This window comes from Cnephaeus nilssonii (genome assembly GCF_951640355.1).
Source record: "Cnephaeus nilssonii genome assembly, chromosome: 1".
In the NCBI taxonomy this organism is placed as follows: Eukaryota; Metazoa; Chordata; class Mammalia; order Chiroptera; family Vespertilionidae; genus Cnephaeus; species Cnephaeus nilssonii.
Window position 1 is genome coordinate 107,312,976 of NC_137072.1, and position 21,319 is coordinate 107,334,294.

A 21,319-nucleotide genomic window follows, 5' to 3' on the forward strand; every position below is an offset into this window, starting at 1 on the left:
GGAGAAACTACTCTGACCGGGTGAGATGACATTTGGGTTGCTGAGTTATTGCTTGGAATGGCCTTCTGCAACGTATTCAGTATAAAAGAGTGGACTGGCTGCAGAGAAGTGAACTGTTTTATTGTTCTGGGCCCCAATTCTTCATTGGTAAAATGAGGTTCTGAAATTGAAGGTGTACAAGGTCTACTGTGGCTCTAAAAAGTCTTTTAAAAATGCTCATAAAGAGACGGATAACGCAGATAGCAAGTTAGCAGAGGGAGCATCACGCTGAACTGCACAAAACAATGTTATTGCATTCAGTGGCAAAAACAAAGTGTCAGCGATGCCCAGAGCCCCCTAAGGTACCAACACTGTGAATCTTATTGCAACGAGGCAGAAATCTCTGTGCACTTTGATGGTTCTTCCGGGAAATAGAACCTGGGGTTGGCTTTGCCTCCTGATTCATTTTAGATCCATGAACCGAACTGATGCTAATGTTCCTTCCTTTTTAAACACAAGCGGCCCTTCCTTTGATCTTCATGTGTACTTCTGGTATCTTCAGTTATCTTTTTGTTTACATCTTATTACCAAACTTACCAAAATAGTGTTATACCTGTTCTACGAACTTCTCCCATGGAGTGATCTGCCTATGGCTTTTCTAATGATTCTGACAGCAAACCAGATTTCTAACATTATCCTATATTTGGAGTGGCAATTATGTGTGAGGCCCTGTGTTAAATGCTTGGAGTCTAATGGTGAACAACAATGACAACAACAAAATGATATCCCTATTCTCCTGGAGTTTATGCATGAGCAGTGGAGCAGAAGAAAGATATTAATCTGATAATTTCACAAGTAACTCTAAAATTGCTGGGTGATAAATGCTGAGCAGAAAAATGTCCAGGTACTCTAGAAGAGGGACTGACTGTAAGGGAGGCTTTTCTGAAGTGAGCATTGGATGTGAGAGTGAAGTGGGGGTCTCAAGGGCTGACAGAGGTTGTGTGCAGGAGGTGGCATGGAGAATGTGAACTCTGAGAGACAGAGAGTGAGCCCAGGAGAGCGTAGTGCCTGAGGTGGCCACAGAACTTGGCAGGGCCCACTTGGCAGAACATCTTTAATCTACGAGCATTGATGGGGTACCACTGCAGGGTTTGAAGATGGATGATGGTCGGCTGACATCTGCACTTTGAAAAGAACATTCTGGCTGTGGTAGAGGATGGATTACAGAGGGGCAGATACGAATGGACATGAGAGATGACTTGGCTTGCACTCCATTGGTGGTAGAGGAGATATAAATGGTGAACATTTGTGAGGGATTCGGATGATGAGGCAGTTGACGGAAGGAGGTGTCTGGAACTTCTAGGTGTCTGGTGTGTATATTTGGAAGTGCTTTTTAGCGACACAGACAACACTGAAAGATCAAGTTCTGTGGTGCAAAGATCAAGAGTTTTAAATATGGTGATGTGGTCTTATGGGTTGAATGTGTCCACCCACCAAAAAAAAGATACATATATATGTTGGAGTCCTCCAGCACCTCAGAATGTAAACTTAGAGGAAATCAAATTAAAATGAAAAAAAACAACAAAACACGAAATCATCAGGGTGGGCCCTACTCCAATATGGCTGATGTTCTTATAAAAAGGGAAACGTGACAGAGAAGAAGATATGAAGAGCCATAGGGAGAAGGTGCCCAGCTACAGGCCAAGCAGAGAAACCTGCAGCAGAATCTCCCTCACAGCACCCAGAGGACCAGCCCAATTGACACCTGGATCTCAGACTTCCAACCTCCAGAACTGAGAGACAAACATTTCTGTTGTTTAAGCCATTCAGTCTCTGGTACTTGTCATAGTAGCACTAGCAAACCAATACAGGTGGTAAATTTTCATTTAATGAAGGTTTAGGTTGGGGTGTAAAAGTTTACTTATGCCACCCTTCCTTCCTTTCCTTTCTTTCTTTTCCTTTCCTCCCTCCCTCCCTCCCTCCCTCCCTCCCTCCCTCCCTCCCTCCCTCCCTCCCTTCCTTCTTTCCTTCCTTCCAGTCTCTTTCCTTTCTTAATTCATCCCATGTTGTTGTTCTCTCCTGAGCCTCAAATTTTCTTCCAGGTCTCAAGCTTCTTCATTTGTCTGTAATAAGTGATGCACAAGGAAAGGGGGTGGTCCAAAACCATGACCTCTGCACTTCAAAAGTGGCAAGGTCCGTACAGAGTACAACAGAGTAGTCTGGCATTGCCTTTGTTTGCTGCTTGGGCTAGAAGCCTCTCTGCAAAGCACTGGTTGACTGGGACCAATAAACCCTTAGCCCTCCCTCCAAGGGGAGCCGGCATTAACCGGCTTTAGGGTTTGCAGGATGGGCTACCCAAACAGTAATAAGTGCCAATGACGAATGACCTTAGGCTATTAAAGTTGACAAAGGCAAGAGAACCACACACTTTGGTGTCTTAGAGAGGGGGAGAAAAGTGAGTCCAATGCCGAGTTCCATCAGCTTTACCATAAATTTGAAGACTGGCTTGAACTTTGAATAACAGCTGCACTTCAAAATAACTACTAGTATCTGTACTATCCTTAGTTATAAAAATGATACTCTTGAAAGTGTTTTATAAACTTTAATTATGTCAAAGACATCAAGATTCAACACAAATGGAGGATACCTGAGTTGAATGCTATTACCAATATGATTTCTGTTTCCCACACAGGCACTCAAATTTCTTAAACAATATTTTTCTAAAAAATACTGGCTTAACTCATGGCACTCTTCCAAATTCTTACTAGGGTGATGCTTTGGCAAATCAATGAATAATGAAGATACCATCTAGTCCATGGCAGTTAAATGTTTCCTGAAATGAATAATAGTGTAAAAAGAAATTGACCACTTGTAATAGCATCTATTTATATGTACTCTGGAGTGAGAATTTTTTATTTGACCAAAATTTTTTAAAAAGGTGCTTAGGTTTAATAATTTTTATAATATGGTGTTGGGGGAAACATCTTGAGTTCTATCCAGCAAAAGATTAAAGGGGGAGCATGACAAAGTCCTTACCCTGTAGGTTCCAATCTGTAATATTTAGAGAAATGAGATGCCCAATTTTCCAGTACCTTGTAGAAGTTCCATTTAGCAACTGCCTAAATGACTTATTATTGTTTTTACGTATTACTGAAAACTATACTATACGGTCCACAAATTTATTATTACCCCTAAAGAGATTTGTTCTCTTTGTAAATTGTTCTAATCAGAGGCAATGTTTGAAGAGTTACTGGGATGGATGATTCATTGCTTTCTATCTACCAAGAGATTTGGGCAACAAATGTCTTACTTAGGCTTACTCAGTCCACAAAGCCTGCTTATCAGAGAAGTTGGTCATACAGTCCCTGGATTAGGATTTCTGGAATTTTCTAATTCAAATCACTCTGTGTTAAGTATTGATTTGCTTTACACTAATGGAGAAGTAGGAAAGGATGGATGTGAATTAATAAGTATCTCATCTGAATATTTTCAAAAGTTAGACCTTTAAATTCAGGTTGAGCATGTCTGTCTACAATAAAAATAATTTTAGATATGAGTACCATGGCATTTCTGAAATATTGTACTTCACTGTTGACAGTTTCTGCTAATGTAGCCAGATTAATTTCTTTTTCCCTAAAACAGAAAAAAATGTCGGAGTCCATGCTGAGGCTCATGGGTAATGAACGGGGTGGGGAGGGTTCAGGGGCTGACGGTGCAGCCTGTCCTTGTTCCTATTTTTAAATTATACAAAAATAGGTGTGTGGGGTTTTTTTTATACAAAAGAATCATTGATATTGACAATAATGGAAAGGGAATTTATGACAGCAATCTGAATAACTGGACCAGAATTATAGTGTTATAACTAATCGGTTATGACATTTTCAAATATACTTGGAACAAGGAAGGAAGTCTGGTTGAATTCCTGACAGAATCCCCAGGACCCAGATTTTTGGAGGGTCAAACGCATCATTCTTCAATTATTTGCATTTGAGCTCTTACTTGGCTCAAGAAAAACCTGAATAAATTGTACCAGTTTACTTTACTTACATTGGTACAGCAAGGGAAGTTATCAAAACTAACAATTTATTAGACAAATAAGTGAGATTTAATTTTTTAACATTATACTACTTGAGGATAGGACCTTTACTTATAGCTATATGTTTGTGCCTCTTTAATCCCATTGCATTAACTAGCAAATTATCTGTCACAAAGTAGATACTTGATGGCTGCTGAGAAATGTGACAGATAACACTTATTGGATTGCATCTGGAGGGAAAATATGTTTTTAAATGTTAATAAAGGCGACCCCAATGGCATGAGGGACCATGTAAGGAAACAGAGAGAATATATGGAAAACGGGTAGCAGATTTGAGTTCTGACATCGGCCTGAGATGGGTAGCATGTGGACTCATACATCCCTACACGCTCGTCTGCTAAATCATGACAATCCCAAGGGGAAATGGAGAGGATGAACCTGAGAATGAAGGAAGTGTGTGTGTAAGCACTTAAGTGCATGCTTGAGAAAGGTTAAGATAAATGGGTCTGAATGACTCTCACTACCAAATTTTAAAAATTCCTATCAGAAATTATACATTTCCCATTTAATTTTGTTCATTAGATTCCACATAAGTGAAATCACATGGTACTTGCCTTTCTCTGACTGGCTTATTTTGCTTAGCATAATTGTCTCCAGGGCCATCCATGATGTCGCAAAAGGTAAGATTTCCTTTTTTTTTAAGGATGAATAGTATTCCATTGTGTAAATGTACCATAGCTGTTTTATCCACTCATCTACTGATGGGCACTTGGGCTACTTCCAAATCTTGGCTATTGTAAATAACACGGCAATGAACATAGGGGTGCATATATCCTTTGGAATCAGTGTTTTGGGTTTCTTCGGATATCCAAGGAGTGGAATTGCTGGGTCATAAAGCAGTTCCATTTTTAATGTTTTGAGGTAACTCCATACTGCTTTCTATAGTGGCTACACCAATCGGCATGCCCACCAACAGTGCACGGGGGTTTCCTTTTCTCCACATCCTCACCAGCACTTGTTTATTGATTTACTGATGATAACCATTCTGAAAAGTGTGAGGCAATATCTCATTGTGGCTTTACATTTGCTCTTTATTTGTGTAAAGAAAAACATTCTCACCCTATCCGGTTTGGCTCAGTGGATAGAGCGTCGGCTTGCAGACCGAAGGGTCCCAGGTTAGATTCCAGTCAAGGGCATGTACCTTGGTTTCAGGCTCCTCCCAGGCCCAGGCCCGACTGGGGCCTGGGCTCATGCAAGAGGCAACCAATCCATGTGTTTCTCTCACATCGATATTTCTCTCTCTTTCCCTCTCTATTCCATTCTCTCAGAAAATCAATGGGAAAATATCCTCGAGTGAGGATTAAAGAAAAGAAAAACATCCTCTGTCTTTTCTCAGTCCTTGCAGTGGAGCAGGGAGATGGATGGACATAGAATGTGGACACAGATGTTGGGATTCTGGGAGTCATTCATTAACTGAATTGGACTTGCATGAAAATTATTTCCATTTCCTCCTCTTTTGCTGGGCCAGGCCAGAATTATTTGTTGCACGCTCTGCTCAAGGTTTTCACCCAAACAACACAGCACATTATCATGGGCAGAGATGCCCAGTCTCCAATATTGTCAGTGCTGGTAGCAACAATTGGCTTCATTTCCATTACTCAGTAAAGGATTATAAATAATTGGCGTGATTCTATTTCTTATTTTTTTTAAAAGAGCCAACACTTTCTGAAGATTCTTTTTCAACATCTGAGGCTTTCTTATTTGTGTTAACTGTCCTGAAATTTGTCCTCTCAATCAGAAATAGTTAACTCACCTTCTTAATAGGATCAATAAAAAATCCAGATCACATGCACTTCCCTGAACTTAATGAAGTCCCATTGTTAGTAGAGAAATACTGAGAACTGATTCCGAGGGACCGTGAATTCCTAAAGATATGGGAACTGCTCCTAAATGTCCTCCTAGTGCCAAAAGTGTGCAAAATGGGACACGTGCACAAGCATGGCATGGCCACAGAGTAACCTTGTGAGATAGAGTTAACCATAATTCAAAATAGGAAGGCTCCAGAAAACATGCTATAAAAGTGGATATGAAAATATTTCCAACAAGGACAATCCTTCTATGTTCTCACTTTTGTTCTCAATGATGTAAAATGGATTGCTCCATAATGCCTGTTTGCCAGAGAATTTGATTCATTTTCATAGTCAGAAAGGGGTCTCTCTTTGCTCATGAACTGGTGAAGTAACTATATGATGCTGTTAACTTTCCTGGGATATGAGGAATGATGACTTTAGCAAAATAACTGACCTAGTCTGAACTTGCAGTGAGGACCAAAGCCAAAGATTTTGCCCGGTGGACAAGGGTAATGTTTTTTGCATTTTTGGATGCTTAGCACAGTGTCCTGCATAAGGTATTTTCTCAATAAATATCTCTTGAGTTTTTAAAATGGAAAAAACTTACCTCCTCAATAAATAAACAGAAAAGGAACTGTTTTTCAGCACTTCCTCATTGGAACTAAATAATGGAGCTAATTCCAACAGCTACTGAAACTGCAGAAATATTTAAATCCTTTTTCAAAATAAATAAATCCAAGTTGGATTGAATAAGGCTTGGTTAAGCTAGCCTGTTGTTCTGGGCTCAGTGGTCCCAGCCTATTAACTTAAGAGCAAGCAGGATCATTAAAATGTTTTCTGAGGTTCAAAGGTTTGTAAGAAGGCTTTGCAAGGTTGAAAGATGAATGCAAACCACACAATATCATTAGGCTGCCAATGTATTCTCTATAGTTAAAACAGACTGCAGGTACGTCTGCAACTATATTAAGTTTGCTATAAAGACCTTACACATCTTGAGGCAGAATTAATAACAGAAGGGGTTACTATTTTCAAAAGATCATGAAAATCCAAAAATATACACAAAACCTAAAAAATGCAACCAAACCCAAGAGTTCTTCAGAATTTACTATTTCCTCCCACTTCAAAGTAGAGTAAGGGGGTGAAGAGAACCAAAGGCTTAACACCAAATAAAGCCTTTCCAATATAGTGAGCATAAAAAATGACAAAATAATACTTTTTAACAAGGCAGTACTGAAAAATATGGGGGGGGGATTTCCTTCACACACATAATTTCCACTAGGTGGGATCTGCTCTATCAAAATAACCATAAGAATCCGTATGCCATCAGGAATGGCATCAACTCATCTATGTCAATGTAGTGATGATGCAAAACTTTACATCAGTCATACAAGGCAGCACTGATATCTCTTGCATATAGACATGTAACATTTTAAAGTGTTTTCCCATATATCCTTCCATGTTATTCTGAGGTGGGATAGATGTCAATTATCCGTGTTTCACAGAAAAAAAGAAAGAAAAGGAAATAAAGACTGGGAGAGGTCCCATCCTAAATATTAGGATGAGAAACCTAAGCTTCTCCCATTGGCTGGACAAATTCATCAGTATCCCAGCTGCCCTAAGTGATGGAAAGTAGACTCATCACCAGGGGAATTAATTAATTAGTTAATTAATTAATTATACAGGCATTTATTGGATACTTCTTTTCCCTCATGTGTAGATAAAACAGACTAATTGTCAGCACCTGAATTTTGTGGCTCCCTTTACTGTTTTCAAACGCACATCAGGGACATTATGTATGGCAAGCTGGAGAGACAGCAGAAGAAAAGCTTGTTGGGCATCATTGGTCAGTTGGAGCCATTGTGAGAGGTACCTATTCTGAGCCTGCACCGTGGCAGCAGATAATCAGGGACTGGTCTAGTGCAAGTCCCCAAGTCAGAGGGCATGCCATGGGGTCAGCGAGGTATTGGATGGACCCCTTTTTATAATCTGTGGATCCGTGGGTAAGTGCTTTCTCATTGTTTTATACAAGTTATTGCTCAAACCCTTATTGTTCATGCCTACAGGGATTTAAACATTTTCCCTATATCAGCTAATTCTAGAACGTTTTATTATTATTTAAGAAAATTACCCTCATTGTCATAAAGAAATTGAAATTTCATTTCTAGTTAAGTTTCGGGTTAAAAAAATAGAGTACAGTTTGACTGATTTTAAAAGCAAATTCAGTCATCAGCAGATTCTTGGAAATAAAAGACATGTTTTATAAACCTAAGCATGAAATTTAGTCAACACATGAAACCACGTGGTGATTGGAAATACTCTCACACTGCCAAGCTTGCTCCTGAGAGTCCATAGAGCTACTTAAGGGCATATTCCTGTGACAGAATAATTGCTATTATGTTTCTGATAGACTCAGACCTTAGACACCCCCACCCCAAACCACCAAATGATTTAGTACTTGGAAAAAGGAGAGATAATATTTGACCAAGAATGGTATTGAATGCATCAATCCACAGAGAATTGACCAGGCTATATTTTTACATTTTACAATATGAAACCATTTTTTTTTTCATGTTTGTCAACTTAATTGTGTTTGGTAAGTGACCACACACAGTAAATCGCCTGAATGACGCAACAGAAATGAATTCCTTAGCAAGAGGAGACAGGGTGGGCTGCTGTATAACGTACCCGCATTAGCCCTATAATCTTCCTGCCAGTGCTTCACAGACAGCTGGCACAGTCAAGACAGGCACACATTGGGCTCCCTAGAGGCTGCTAAGCCTGCACTTGGTTGGCACTTAAAGACTTTTGGCCAACAGATTGAGTAAAAGACTAATGTTATTAGTAATCATTCTAAAACTTTAAGATAAGGCTTCACAAAGGTTCCATGGTGATTTCTCAGGCATGCCTACTGCCCTGATAATTTCTAGGACTTCCTTTCCTGGGCCTCGATGGATTTGGGGAGCCACATAGACCATATTGATGTCAATGATTGGATATGGCTCTCTTTATGTTTTAAAAATACTGCCTTGCCTGGCTGGCGTGGCTCAGTGGTTGATTATAGACCTATGAACCAGGAAGTCATGGTTTGATTCCTGGTCAGGGCATACACCTGAGTTTCAAGCTCAATCCCCAGTAGGGGGCATACAGGAGGCAGCCAATCAATAATTCTCTATCATTGATGTTTCTATCTCTCCCTCTCCCTTTCTCTCTGAAATCAATAAAAATATACTTAAAAAAATACTACCTAGTACTCATGATGTACTGTAACATGAATTCAACAATGTCATTCTATAAACCAAGCTCTTGGGCTTTGTCATATTTATTTTATAAAATGTTTACATAAATGTATACACCTTTCAATATTTCTATTGTTTCAACTTACTAAAGATATTATTTTAAGGTTATTGAAAAGTTCCCAGTATTGAAAATACTTCTATCTATACCCTAGGTATACTAAATGATTTATATTTTTCATTATAAAAATAATTCATGTTTGTGAAAACTTTTAAAGAGTAAAAGCAAACAGACAAGTAGAGAGTAACAATTATTAGTCTTTCTTTTTCACCACCTTCTTCCCGCTCAGAAGGTTTCTTTCACAGCCTTCTACAAATTGGGTAAGTGCATGTCAGATGCCCTTTTTATAGTGCTTGGCATAGCTACCCATACATCAAAGATCTGCATGACTGACTCAACATATTAATTTCAGATTTCGTCCACATCCCTTTTCCCATGTACATATAATGACATCCATATATATAGCTTTAAAAGAAAGAGGGAAACAAAAATAAAAATCATAGTAGACTTAAAAGGCGACTAACCTTTTTCCACCTCATTCAGATTAGCAGCTGGCAGCGACAAAGACAGAAGAGACAAAAGACTATTTACATTGCGATACAACAGCAGAGCACAGGAAGCTAGTGTATTTATAATGGAAGGGCCCAGAATGAGCGGGCGAAGGGAAGTGAGGCTTGGATTCCTTACCTACAGCCGGCCAAGCGCACAAACAGGGGGACATGAGGCGATAGGCAAACGCCATCACAGGCAGCCAGGGATCTGCATCTCAACCAGGTCACTTAACCAGCCTTACTTTTTAACACGTGCACGTCATGGTTAGGGTGTGGGCATGGGCGGTTAGGAAAACAAAGAGATAAGGGTACAACATGGAAAGATTAAAACGGGCTGAATGTTTTCCGCATCTTTACATGCCCAACTGGTATGGAAACTTTCGTGTACTGAATTTGGGTAATCCCATTAAGTGACATCCTGGGTTACAGTGTGATCAACGTTGTGTCATCTTTGCACGTGGTTCCATGAGAGTAGGGTTGATTAAGAAACATAGTCTTGACAGAGCAGATCCAGGGCCTGAATCTCGGGAAACATGCAAAAACACATTTTCCAACTCAACACCTAAGTTCATACCAGAGTTTCAGATAGGGCGCCAAGTTCTCAACATGGCAAGGGGTGCCATGTTTATAATGTTAATTTTTATAAGTTTTGAGCTTATGTGATTGCTTGAAAATGCACATTCAAGAAATGCCTTGGTTTTAGAAAGGATACAATAATGATTTAAAAAAATTAAAAATAAAAACCAATTTCTCAAGCTAAAATTAAAACCCTAGAGTGAATTTGAAAATTATTTCCTAGCAATTTCTGAGTCTGACTTGCTCCATCCTTGGTGTAGTGATTTCAATTTAAAACAATACTGAATTAAACTCTTCAAAAATTAACTATGCGCAATCCTTAGTGTAGTGGTTTTAATTTAGAACCATATGGAATTAAACTTTTCAAAAATTAACCTGTCTGAAGAATTAGCCATCAACAACCATTTATTATACAACTGGAACAGATAATGGATTGCATTAAGTAGAAAACAACAGTTTTGATAACTGGGAGAAGGAGGGGGTATAACAAGTTTTAGATCATAGAAAATCAATATTGACCCTTAAAATTTATGTTGTTAATCCCTGCAGCAGAAAAAACAGATAGCTTTTTAGTAAAACTTATAGTAAATCAATAACTATTTACTATAATGTGCTGGTCACACGGGCTTAAATAAATTTAATAAACTTCCCAATGGTGGTTCATTTTATTTTTGTTATTTGTAGTCGTGTTTTATAGCCTGCCCATCACTTCGAGATTTCTCCATCAAATTGCTTTCAGATCTCTGGATTTTCTCCATTAGCAATAGTATGTCCAGTCTGACTCTTGCCACGGATGCCAAATGTAAAGCCTTCCCCCATAATAATTTATGAGCTTTTTCCATGAAGTTTTATTTGTTCCAACTAAAGAGTTCACGTTCCCATCTATGCCTTTGGGGCATCGAGTGAAAAATCTTCAAACAGAAAGCAACTTGTGACTTGAATGATTTTTAAACAATGACAACATTATTATATTCCCTGAGCATAGCAGGGTTTCTGTTCCCAAATCTCATGCTCATTAATCAGACTCCAAACTTACATCTAAAACAATACAGCCGCATTATACGAAAATTCCTCCCTAACTACAGACTTGGATGAAGCAGGATATAAAACTCTGGAGCCCAATTTATATTTTCCTATAATTAAAGGCCACTATGTGCCACTAACTTCAAAATCTGCAGATGGTTGTTTGATATTTTGCAAATGAGCTCATCTCACATATGGACAAAAATGCTATAGTGAATAGATGAGTTACAAAAGGGCCTCATTTAGATATTTGCTCTAATGCCAAACTTTTAGGGCCTCATTTAGATATTTGCTCTAATCGTCAAACTCTTTACTGCCCACAAGATTCAGCCCAAAAGTCAGAGTGGTAATATCTTCATGCTATTAAGTTTCTATTGCGCTCAGTATTTTTGTTTATACTTTGCCAAAATTCAGGCAAACTGATATCTGTAATAGCTATGCTTCAAAAGACCCAACGAGTCTCAGGAGAACCAAATGGCTCTTGACAGATAGTCTTGGCAGGTTCCCATGTGATAGCTTTAATAGATGTCACATTTTGGCTAAACAGTGGTTTTTCTAAGTTTTTTTTTTTTTTTTTTTTTTTTTTATGTTTCAGAGAAAGAGATCTGGCACGGAGAGATGAGGCTTCATAATACTTTTCAGAGGAAGCCGCGCTGAACGGAGTCACTTCGGGTGGAGATAACATGTGGGCAAGAGGATCAGGTGTAGGAAGGGAGTTTGGAATGTGTAGGTTGAGAAGATAAAACAGACTCAAAAGAAATGGATAAAGAAGAAGGTACAGCAGATCTCAAGCCAAAGCAGGGGAACTCCTCCAAAGCAACTCAGAAGAATCTGCCACCTTCTGTAATTGATCATGAAAAAAAAAAAAAAAGGCACGTGAAAACCCAAACACTGCAGTGCTCTCAGGCCTGGGTTGTCAACACAAGGAGGATATTGACCAATTCCTGGTTGCTGGGCTCTGGATCTCATTAGCTGACCAAGGTGCGTTTGAAGGGCTTTGGTCCAATTTCTCCTAGCCAGAGTATACTGGTTGAAAACGGCCTCAAAGATTAAGTGAATTAAGCTCTTTCTGTAATGATGATAGAACAATGGCAGAAAAAGAAAACAATCCTATGTAGGTAACAGATTTTAGTGCCAACAGCGGGCTTCATATACAGGTCTAAATGAGCCTATGCAATACAACTCAATTCTCAGGGGAGCCCCCAGAGCTTCAGTGCATGCTGAATACACTTGCTATCCTTCACTAATTCAAAATATCAAAGAACACTCAAATTCTGCCCTCTAAGGAGCCCAAGTGCTGCATATATGTAATAGAGAAATGGGTGGCTATAACATGTTCAAATTTCTACTGTAACTAAGTATATTACTTTATATGGCATTGGGTGCTTCACTGGTATAAAAAAAAAAATCCAACCATGAGAAGGCAGCTTCAGAGGCACTCAAACAGATCTGGGTTGTCAAAACAACACCCCATTATTCTATCTTGCATTTTCCCATCAAGAAAGGTACCTAGTGAAATGCAAAGTTTGGGCATGCCATAAAAGCTTAAATGTCCATGCTTTCCTAATAAATCCCCGGGACAGTTAATCATACGATGTGACTTCATCTTTCATGTTTGGAGATGTTGATCTTAGGCATCCACATAGTTATTTCACCCTCTGATATTAACTATGTATTACATCATGTGGAAATAAATGCAACTAATGAAATGTCCCCAGCAAAATGAAAATGGTAACTTCAAATAGAGTGACAGAATTTACTGCTCCACTTTTTCTTACAAATACAATGCATAACATTCTCTAAGTGGTTTATTAAGAAAACAAGATTGTAATTGTGATGTTTCTTCTTCATAGCCACAAAATTAAATCAAAATAGATATTCTGACATGATAGCCAAGTTATAAACTTGATGTTGACTTTACAGCCAATTGCCTTATCCAGGGAAGAAGTTAAGTAGGTCGAACAGCCTTATGAGATTTATCATTTCAAGAAACAAAATGCCAGAAAGAAGGTGACAATCTCATAAGATTATTCAAAGTGCTCAATATTTTTCTATTTGTATTTTTTTAAGAACATGTGTTATTAGAGGAAAGCACTCATAGTGAAGATACAATCTAAAATGCTTAATTATGTTTTGACTATATTAAAAAATGCCCCTTTATACATTTGTTGGTTAGCACAGGAAAAATGCTTTGTGTGTGATACCATTCAATTGTGAGACTAATAGGTTCAGTATAACTCCTGGTTTTGCTGGATAGCAATAACATGATAGATAACTGAGCTTGGAGGGTCTTTCATTAGGTTGGCTGAAACCATTATTAACTCTGGCTGTTATTTACATTACCTCTAATTTCCCAAACACCTACCAGTTATTGAATAATGCAATGGTTTACTAAATACATGCAGCAAAATGCCCATGATGCATTCAGATACATGGACCGATGGCTGAGCATTTCCTACCTGTGTACTCAGGTGGGCAAAGGCATGTGTAGTTATTAATCCCATCAACACAAGTAGAATTATTTTCACAGTCATTATCTTCACAGTCATCAATATTGACTTCACAGTGTTCTCCTTCAAATCCATCAGCACAAATACACCTGAACACCAAAGTGGGGAAAAGTAAAAATAATAACAACAACTCTGTATTTTAAAAAAAACATGTGGTCTACATATTGAAAAATACTAAATACACTTATCAATTACAGAACTTTTAACTACAAAATTTTGATTTTTAAATGACATGTTGTAAGCATTCATTTAAGGTAATATCTTGCAAATCAGAAACAACTTTAAAAAAATTAATGCTGGCTGGAAATGGCCCTGTAAGTCAATAAATACAATATATTTGCAGATCTAAAACACAAGCAAAGTTTACTCTATTTTAATCTCAAGTTGTGCTCTAATAAAATAATCCATGCTTCTTTGCTCACAAGTGACAAGGAACTGGTTCTGATATTTTTTTAAAAATGAAAACACCTACTACCCTATGTGTAATGTTCTTGATGTCTCAAAACAGAACAAAAAGGTAATTTGAAAATCAAATTTTATCTTCCTTGCAATTATAAAATGTGAATGTTCTCTTTATGTCTCAATAAATGCATTTTTTTCCACTGGCGTAAGACACTGTACATTTCATCTTAGTGGGTATCAGAATAATCTTTGAAAAGCCTCGATGAAAAAGAGACAGTTTCATAACAGAATGCAGAAATGAAGCCTATTTATTATAAAAGTGATATTCCTAACAAGCTTTAGTGGTATATTAGCATTCTTACGTGAAATTATTAGTGTCATCATAAGAACTCTATTTCATAATTCATGAAGTACATCTGAGGTAATTGTACTGTATGATTAAATAATTCCAGATTAAAAATGTTCACAGCATGGTTGTCTCTTTATATTGGGGGTTGGAAATGAATCATTAATTTTCTGTTTCAGTGGGACCTACATCTTTTCATTACACACTGTCTTTAAAGCAATACACACAGCAACAAATGAATATATAACTTTCAGTAGGAGACTAGTTGGCTATTAATTAGCATAAAATACAGCCACTCCATTGTTTTGATCTAATCTAACTTGATTAATCATAATGTGTGCATGTACATGTTTTAAAATTTCTGGATTTTGTAGCTGCCTGAGCTGAAAATACTGAAACATCTATATTTGTTTTTATGTTGCAATATCTTAGAGAGGGATTCACACATGTTGTTCTTGTGAATTGATTCCTGGAATTCATTTTAAAATAAAGTTCCCAGGTTTGAAAAGGAGAATGTGTGTTTGCTTAGTTATTCTTGCTCCAATACTTCAGACACAGACCACAGACAAATGAATGACCTACCAGAATCCATCCTTGTCACCTTCTTTTAAGTGGCAAGTTCCTCCATGTTTACATGGGTTACTGATACATGCATGAATTGGGACATCGCAGTCCTGCCCCTGGAGAAGGAATGGCCAAGCAGAGTTGGGTGTAAATAAAGTAGTTGTTAGCGCAATAAAATAAGGTAGTTATCAGCACACTAAAATAAGGCAGGCCCACCAATGAGAGCTATGCTTTCAGATCACAGCTCCTATGACAGCTTCGACTCACCTTGAAACCATATGGACAGGTACAGCGATAAAAGTCAACCGGATCATTGTTACAGGTGCCATCATTTTTGCATGGATTTGATAAGCAAGGATTACATTTAGCTAATATAGTCACATCCACAGGACCTAAAAAGTAATTGAAAAACATATGAGAAACTGGTGCTTTCTATTTATAGATAATTTAGGATTATTTTAATGCTTTAATGTAACAGTATATTTTGTATAAAAGTTGTTGGTCACATCTCTGTATATAAGTCTCTTCCATGACAAAACCAGAAATCAGCATCATCATATTATGTGCAATAATGCAATAGGAGGCCTTTTCATTGAGGGATGGTGAGACTCCCCGACATCAGAGTGGGACTCTGGGTTTTGATTTAGGTGGCTGGTATCTGATGTTATTCATGCTAATGTTACAGGGTCAATCCCTTCACCGGCCAACGAGCTCCATGGCCACCGCCTGTATCTTAATTTCAGCCAGCTGCCATGGAAAGACATATCACCCATCCCAAAGAGGACTGTGTGTGTGTCTGTGTGTGCATGTACATTGGGAGATGGGTGGATGAGTTTTATGAATAAGTAGAAACTCATCAGTTAAAATATAAATTCATCAATAACATATGAAATATCATGCACCTGCCTAGATAACATTAGTTCAGTAGTATTGTTTTCATATAGGAGATATTTAAAAAAACACCATGTTTATGCACTTGGAAATAAACCAAACACACGATCTCCATTATATCCTCCCTCATATCTGTTCGGTTGAGTTTGCCAGCACATAGGTACAGGCATGTGATGGGTGGAATTTCTGTATCATCTTCACCCAGAAGGATTTCCCAATGAAATGATCTCTACTTGTTATCCCACTTTTTGGAAACTATATTTAAAAAATACTCATGATCCATAAAAGGTTTGGATTCAAAGCAGATTCAGTTGCAGCCCTTTTCCTTTGGTTGCACATATTTATCCTGTAAATGGCTAACAGTGTAGAACTTGCACTGTCCTCAATTAAATTACGTTCCACTGATGCTGCTTTGCACTGTTGGTGAGACCTCACTGGACGGCCTCTTGGAAAATGTCAGAAGAGGACATTCTATCAAGGTGACATCTTTATATATAAAACTAGAGGCTTGATGCATGAAATTCGTGCAAGGGGTTCGGCCCTCGCAGCCCCAGCTTTCGTCCAGAAGGTCGTCCGGACCATTGTTCTGCTGTTCGGTCTAATTAACACATTAGCTCTTTATTATATAGGATACAACTATTTTAATTATGTCTCTGCTCTCACTGGTCTCTCTGAAAGATTTTATCCTCATTAAAACAGCAGCGACAATTGCAATCACATGTTTGATCACATGTCCTTTTTAGCGAAGTTATTTGAGTGGATTGTACAGCATGCTCCCCTTTACTGTCACTGCTCTAACCTTCCAACGGACCTCTCCCCAAACAGTTGTATGACTTCTGCTCATATAAAGTACCTTTCATCATATTTCTCTACCCATCAGAGTTCATGTTTGTGTTTTTAGTATACCAACAAAACTCATGTATGAAAGAGAATATGGGCATAAAAACTGCATATCTTTCTTTTCTTTATATATATCTTTATTGATTTCAGGGAGAGGGAGAGAAATATCAATGATGAGAATCATTGATTGGCTGCCTCCTGCACACCCCCTACTGGGGATCGAGCCTGCAACCTGGGCATATGCCTGGACCTGGAATCGAACCGTGACTTCTTGGTTCATGGGTCCATGCTCGACCACTGAGTCACATCAGCCAGGCAAAACTTCATATCTTAATAGCATTCCCTCACCCTAGGAAGTGCCAGCCAAGCACATATAATATAATGTTTTGGAAGTAAAATAAAAAAAACCAGAATAGTTCTCTGTATTATTCATCTTTTCTATTAATAAGAAGCTTGAAATATAGAGATTCCTCTTCCTATTTAACCATTTGAAATGCATGACAGTTCTGGGGATGGTGGCGTTAACAGGAAGGGGTGTTGTTCGCTTCTAGTGACACCTTAACCATTAAGGGAGGCCTTGCCAATGGCCCCTTCACTTTTTCTTGGAAACCACAATAACTAGTGCAGCCTCTACATCAAATTGCAGCTGGGAAATTTCTGAGATTAACACTGAAGTGGTCTTTATAGAAATTCAATTTCTCACCCCTCCCAACTTATTTATCAATTAAGGACAAAACTGTAGCTATTCAGCATATTGCAGAAATGAATGGTGGCAGTTACTTAAAGCAGCAAGTTAAATTAATGAAATACCCCACAATAAATGACTTTGTATTTGCTAAAGTTATCACACTTAGAATCAGCGATAGGAAAGGAAATAGCTAACTGGTAATGGATTCCTTAGCTAGGCCAGAAGGAAAAAGAATCTAATCTTGAACAAAGGCATTGGATAAAGCAGTTAAGACTGCACCCAGCAAAACGGCAAGTCAGCAAATGCTAGGACTGGACACGTTCATCTGGCCACTTCCCAAGACCTTGAAAAAAAATGCCTTTTTGTCTATTTCTGTGCTTTCAACCTTGTAAGGTTGTGGTTGAATAGAAGAGTTGAGGGTTGACAGTTTCTAAGCTTATTTTATGGAATGTGACATTCTCCAAAAATTATATTTGATTATTTAAATGAGAAACTAAAGTGGGAATAAAACTGGATACATGGATACATTTTGAAGAATTCAATAGAGTATGCAGGTGACAAAATTGTCAGGCTGAAATAGGCCCTATCCAGTTTAACACAAGGTCAAGATTCATTTAATAAATACCCACTGAACAGTATCGGATTAGTATGTACTATATAAGTTCACTGCATTGGTTTCTGATATAGCTAATCCTGCTTAATTATTTTCTATCTGGAAATTCTTACTGGAATACAAAGGGAGATCATTGTCCCCTTGCATATGTTCAGTTTAGCTAAAGGAATCAAAATAATCAGCTTTACCACATACACAGGTATCTTCTGGCACTTTCTTAAACCCACAAACTGTTTTGGTGACATCAAGGTGGGGAAAATAGCAAAATACTGAGTTCTAACTCTCTCAGGTTGGAAAGTTGCTACTATTTGCTTCTTTTAAAAATACTTCTTTGAAAGTCAGCTCTTAATGATAATTTCTTATTTCTAGTACCCTTTCTAGTCTGAGTAAAGGGTGATTCAAAAGCTGTTTGTAACTTACATAAATTCCAAATAGCAGCATCCTCTGGTATGCCCAACTACCTTAATTTCCTTCCTACTTTATTTAGACTGGAATGCCACCTCACTAAACATCCTTCTTATAATGTGACTTACACATTTACATGGTTTAACTAAATCTTATTTCTATGTTCTAATCCCTTGGAACTACAGTTGACCCTTGAATGACTCAGGGGTTAGGGGCACTGAACCCAAAGCAGCTGAACATCTGCATATAAGTTTTGATTCCCCCAAAAGATGTCTCTCAGTAACCATGGGGATTGTTCTAGAACCTCCAGTGGATGTCAAAATGTGCAGGTACTCAAGTCCCCTATATAAAATGGCGCAGGTCAGTGAGCACAATCTGCCCTCAGACTCCCAAATGCAGACAGAATGTACTACAGGTATTTACTGCAAAAACAAACAAACAAACAAACAAACAAACAACTCATGTATAAGTGGACCCATGCAGCTCAAAGCCATGTTGTTCAAGGGTCAACTATGCCTTGTATCTGGTTCTTTCCTCTCATTCATTTCCTACCCATATTTTGCTCCTTTTATAAGACCATCTCTTATCTCCTGTTTGTCTTCAATTTATGATTCATTTCCCACTCAGGACACTTTCTCTGAGATCCTCTACTGCAAAGTTCTTATTCAAGGGGAATGGCATCTTTAATCTGCTTCCATAATAAGGAGATGGTATCAAAGTTAAAGGAAGATGCTAAAAAAAAGTCATAATGAAATAGTGAAGAATTTGCATAGCTCTCTAGAAGCAAACCAACACTTGCAGGATTTTACAAATTTGATTAGTCCCAGGTGAAAAGAAGGTGTCCAAGAAACAGGAAGTAGAACAGCCTTTTAGCATAAGGCATAGTAATGGACAGAAAACCTGAGCTCCATCCACCCAAATTAGTAACCTAAATTTGTCTCTTAAATGTGCGAAGTTAGGAGAATGTTGGCAGCCATTTTGATGGGTGGTTTTAAGCATTAAATGAGATGCTAATGTAAGTTTGAGTACACACTCCAGTGAGAGCTAGCACAGAAGCCACAGTGAGTTCTGACACTCTTCCCCGGACTTCCAAATAATTGGGTGATGGGGGGAACATGTGTGGCTTACTGAAAAGGACACACACAGTCTTCTTCTGCTTGTTTACCAAAATTTAACACAGACACTGGAAAATTTGAGCTTGCCATTTATCCATTCATCACAAGTTCACTGAGTACCTTTTGTCTATATCAGGAGCTACTCAAATTTGGGAAAACCATAGGGGCTATTATTATCAAAACCCTGGGGGAATGGAGATGGGTGCCAAGAGATAATTATCCATTGAGCAACAACACTCAGAGTTAATAATTTTACATTTTTAAGACTGCAAGTTTGATTTATAAATTCGGAAAGGACAACCACCAGAAATAACAGAACAACACAGAAAAGAACGAGAGGTTCTCTTTAAGGAATGACAGCGTGCTTTGATATAACTTTGTGATTTTCATTCTTTTCTCCTTCCCAAAGTAAACTGGTTACAAGAATTGTTAAATTATTTCCAAAACATTAGCCCTGATAATATGTGTTATAGTGGAGAAAAAAGAATCTAGCTCCAGGGATACAGGATTTACTAATGTCACTGAAATGAAAGAGGCTAGTCTAGGCTACCTGGACTGATTTAAGACTTGGTCGTGATTTAAGAGAGCCTTCGAGCATCAGCTATCTGGACTGGAGGTGTGTTTAGCTTAATAATTCAAAGGGGAATGAAAAGAAAGTTTGGTTAACAATTTGTCTCTGTCAGTTACTTTAATCTTTAATGGAAGAACTGCCGGACCTCAAATCCATTAAAGCTTGTAGGCAGCCTTGCTTACTTGACTCAAATCACGAGCTGCGCACCTGACACCAGTACTGCCACCCACTGAGAATCGTATCTCACTTTGATTTATGGCTGAAAACCCCAGACACAAATTCCTAGCTATATCCCAGAGCCTGCCTTCATTCTGGTATCCCTTGGAAACATGAGTCAAATAACAAAATCATCTAGCACTACACTTGTAAGAAGTCTGAGTTATGTCAAAGACAACTAAAAATAAAATGTAGGGGGTATTTGAGGTTAGGCACAATTTAATAAGAGGAGGTTTTTATTTAAAACCAAATATTCTGCACTCCACTTGCTATTACATTATTGCATTTCTTAAGAATGAATATCAATCACATATTTTAAAATTCCATCATTAAGTCATTCGATTATCAGATATTTATTGAGAATCTATTGTGTGCAGGACACTCTGCTAAGTTTTGGGAATTCAAAGCCAAGTGAAATACTTGAGTTTCTAGAGACATATTTGTATCAAATACAGAATGCAGTTGTGTGAGGATGTGGGTAATGGGAATGTATGTTTTGGAATATGTTTTAAGTTTCTGCAAGCGATCAAGGGGAGTAATTCACTAAGTGCGTGAGAATATGCATCTGAAGTTCAAAAGAAAAGTCATGACTAGATATTTGAAGCCATGAGGTTGAGATCAATTAATTTAATAAGGCTAAGGAGAGGACCCCACATGTGTTAATATTAAAGAGTGGTAAAAAACCACATGATATCACACATGTATGGATAATAAAGAACATTACAAACTGTTGAATAAAAATAGACAGAGGCAAAGAAGCATAGAACAGACTGTCAAACTACAGCAGGAAGGTAGCGGAAAATTGGGGTGGGGGGGCGGTAAGAGATCAACCGAAGGACTTGAATGCAT

The 21,319-nt window shown here is 38.1% G+C and overlaps 1 protein-coding gene across 2 annotated transcripts in view; it reads right to left on the minus strand.

Annotated features, from left to right (window-relative positions):
* Positions 1–21,319, minus strand: part of SLIT2 (slit guidance ligand 2) — a 343,459-nt gene that overhangs the window by 38,979 nt on the left and 283,161 nt on the right. For both annotated transcript variants that reach the window (XM_079795128.1, XM_079795127.1), the window contains 3 exons: positions 15,399–15,523; positions 15,150–15,247; positions 13,769–13,908 (listed from right to left, as the gene is read on the minus strand). In XM_079795128.1, coding sequence (XP_079651254.1) covers positions 13,769–13,908; positions 15,150–15,247; positions 15,399–15,523 — 363 coding nt within the window. The remainder of the gene's footprint in view (positions 1–13,768; positions 13,909–15,149; positions 15,248–15,398; positions 15,524–21,319) is intronic.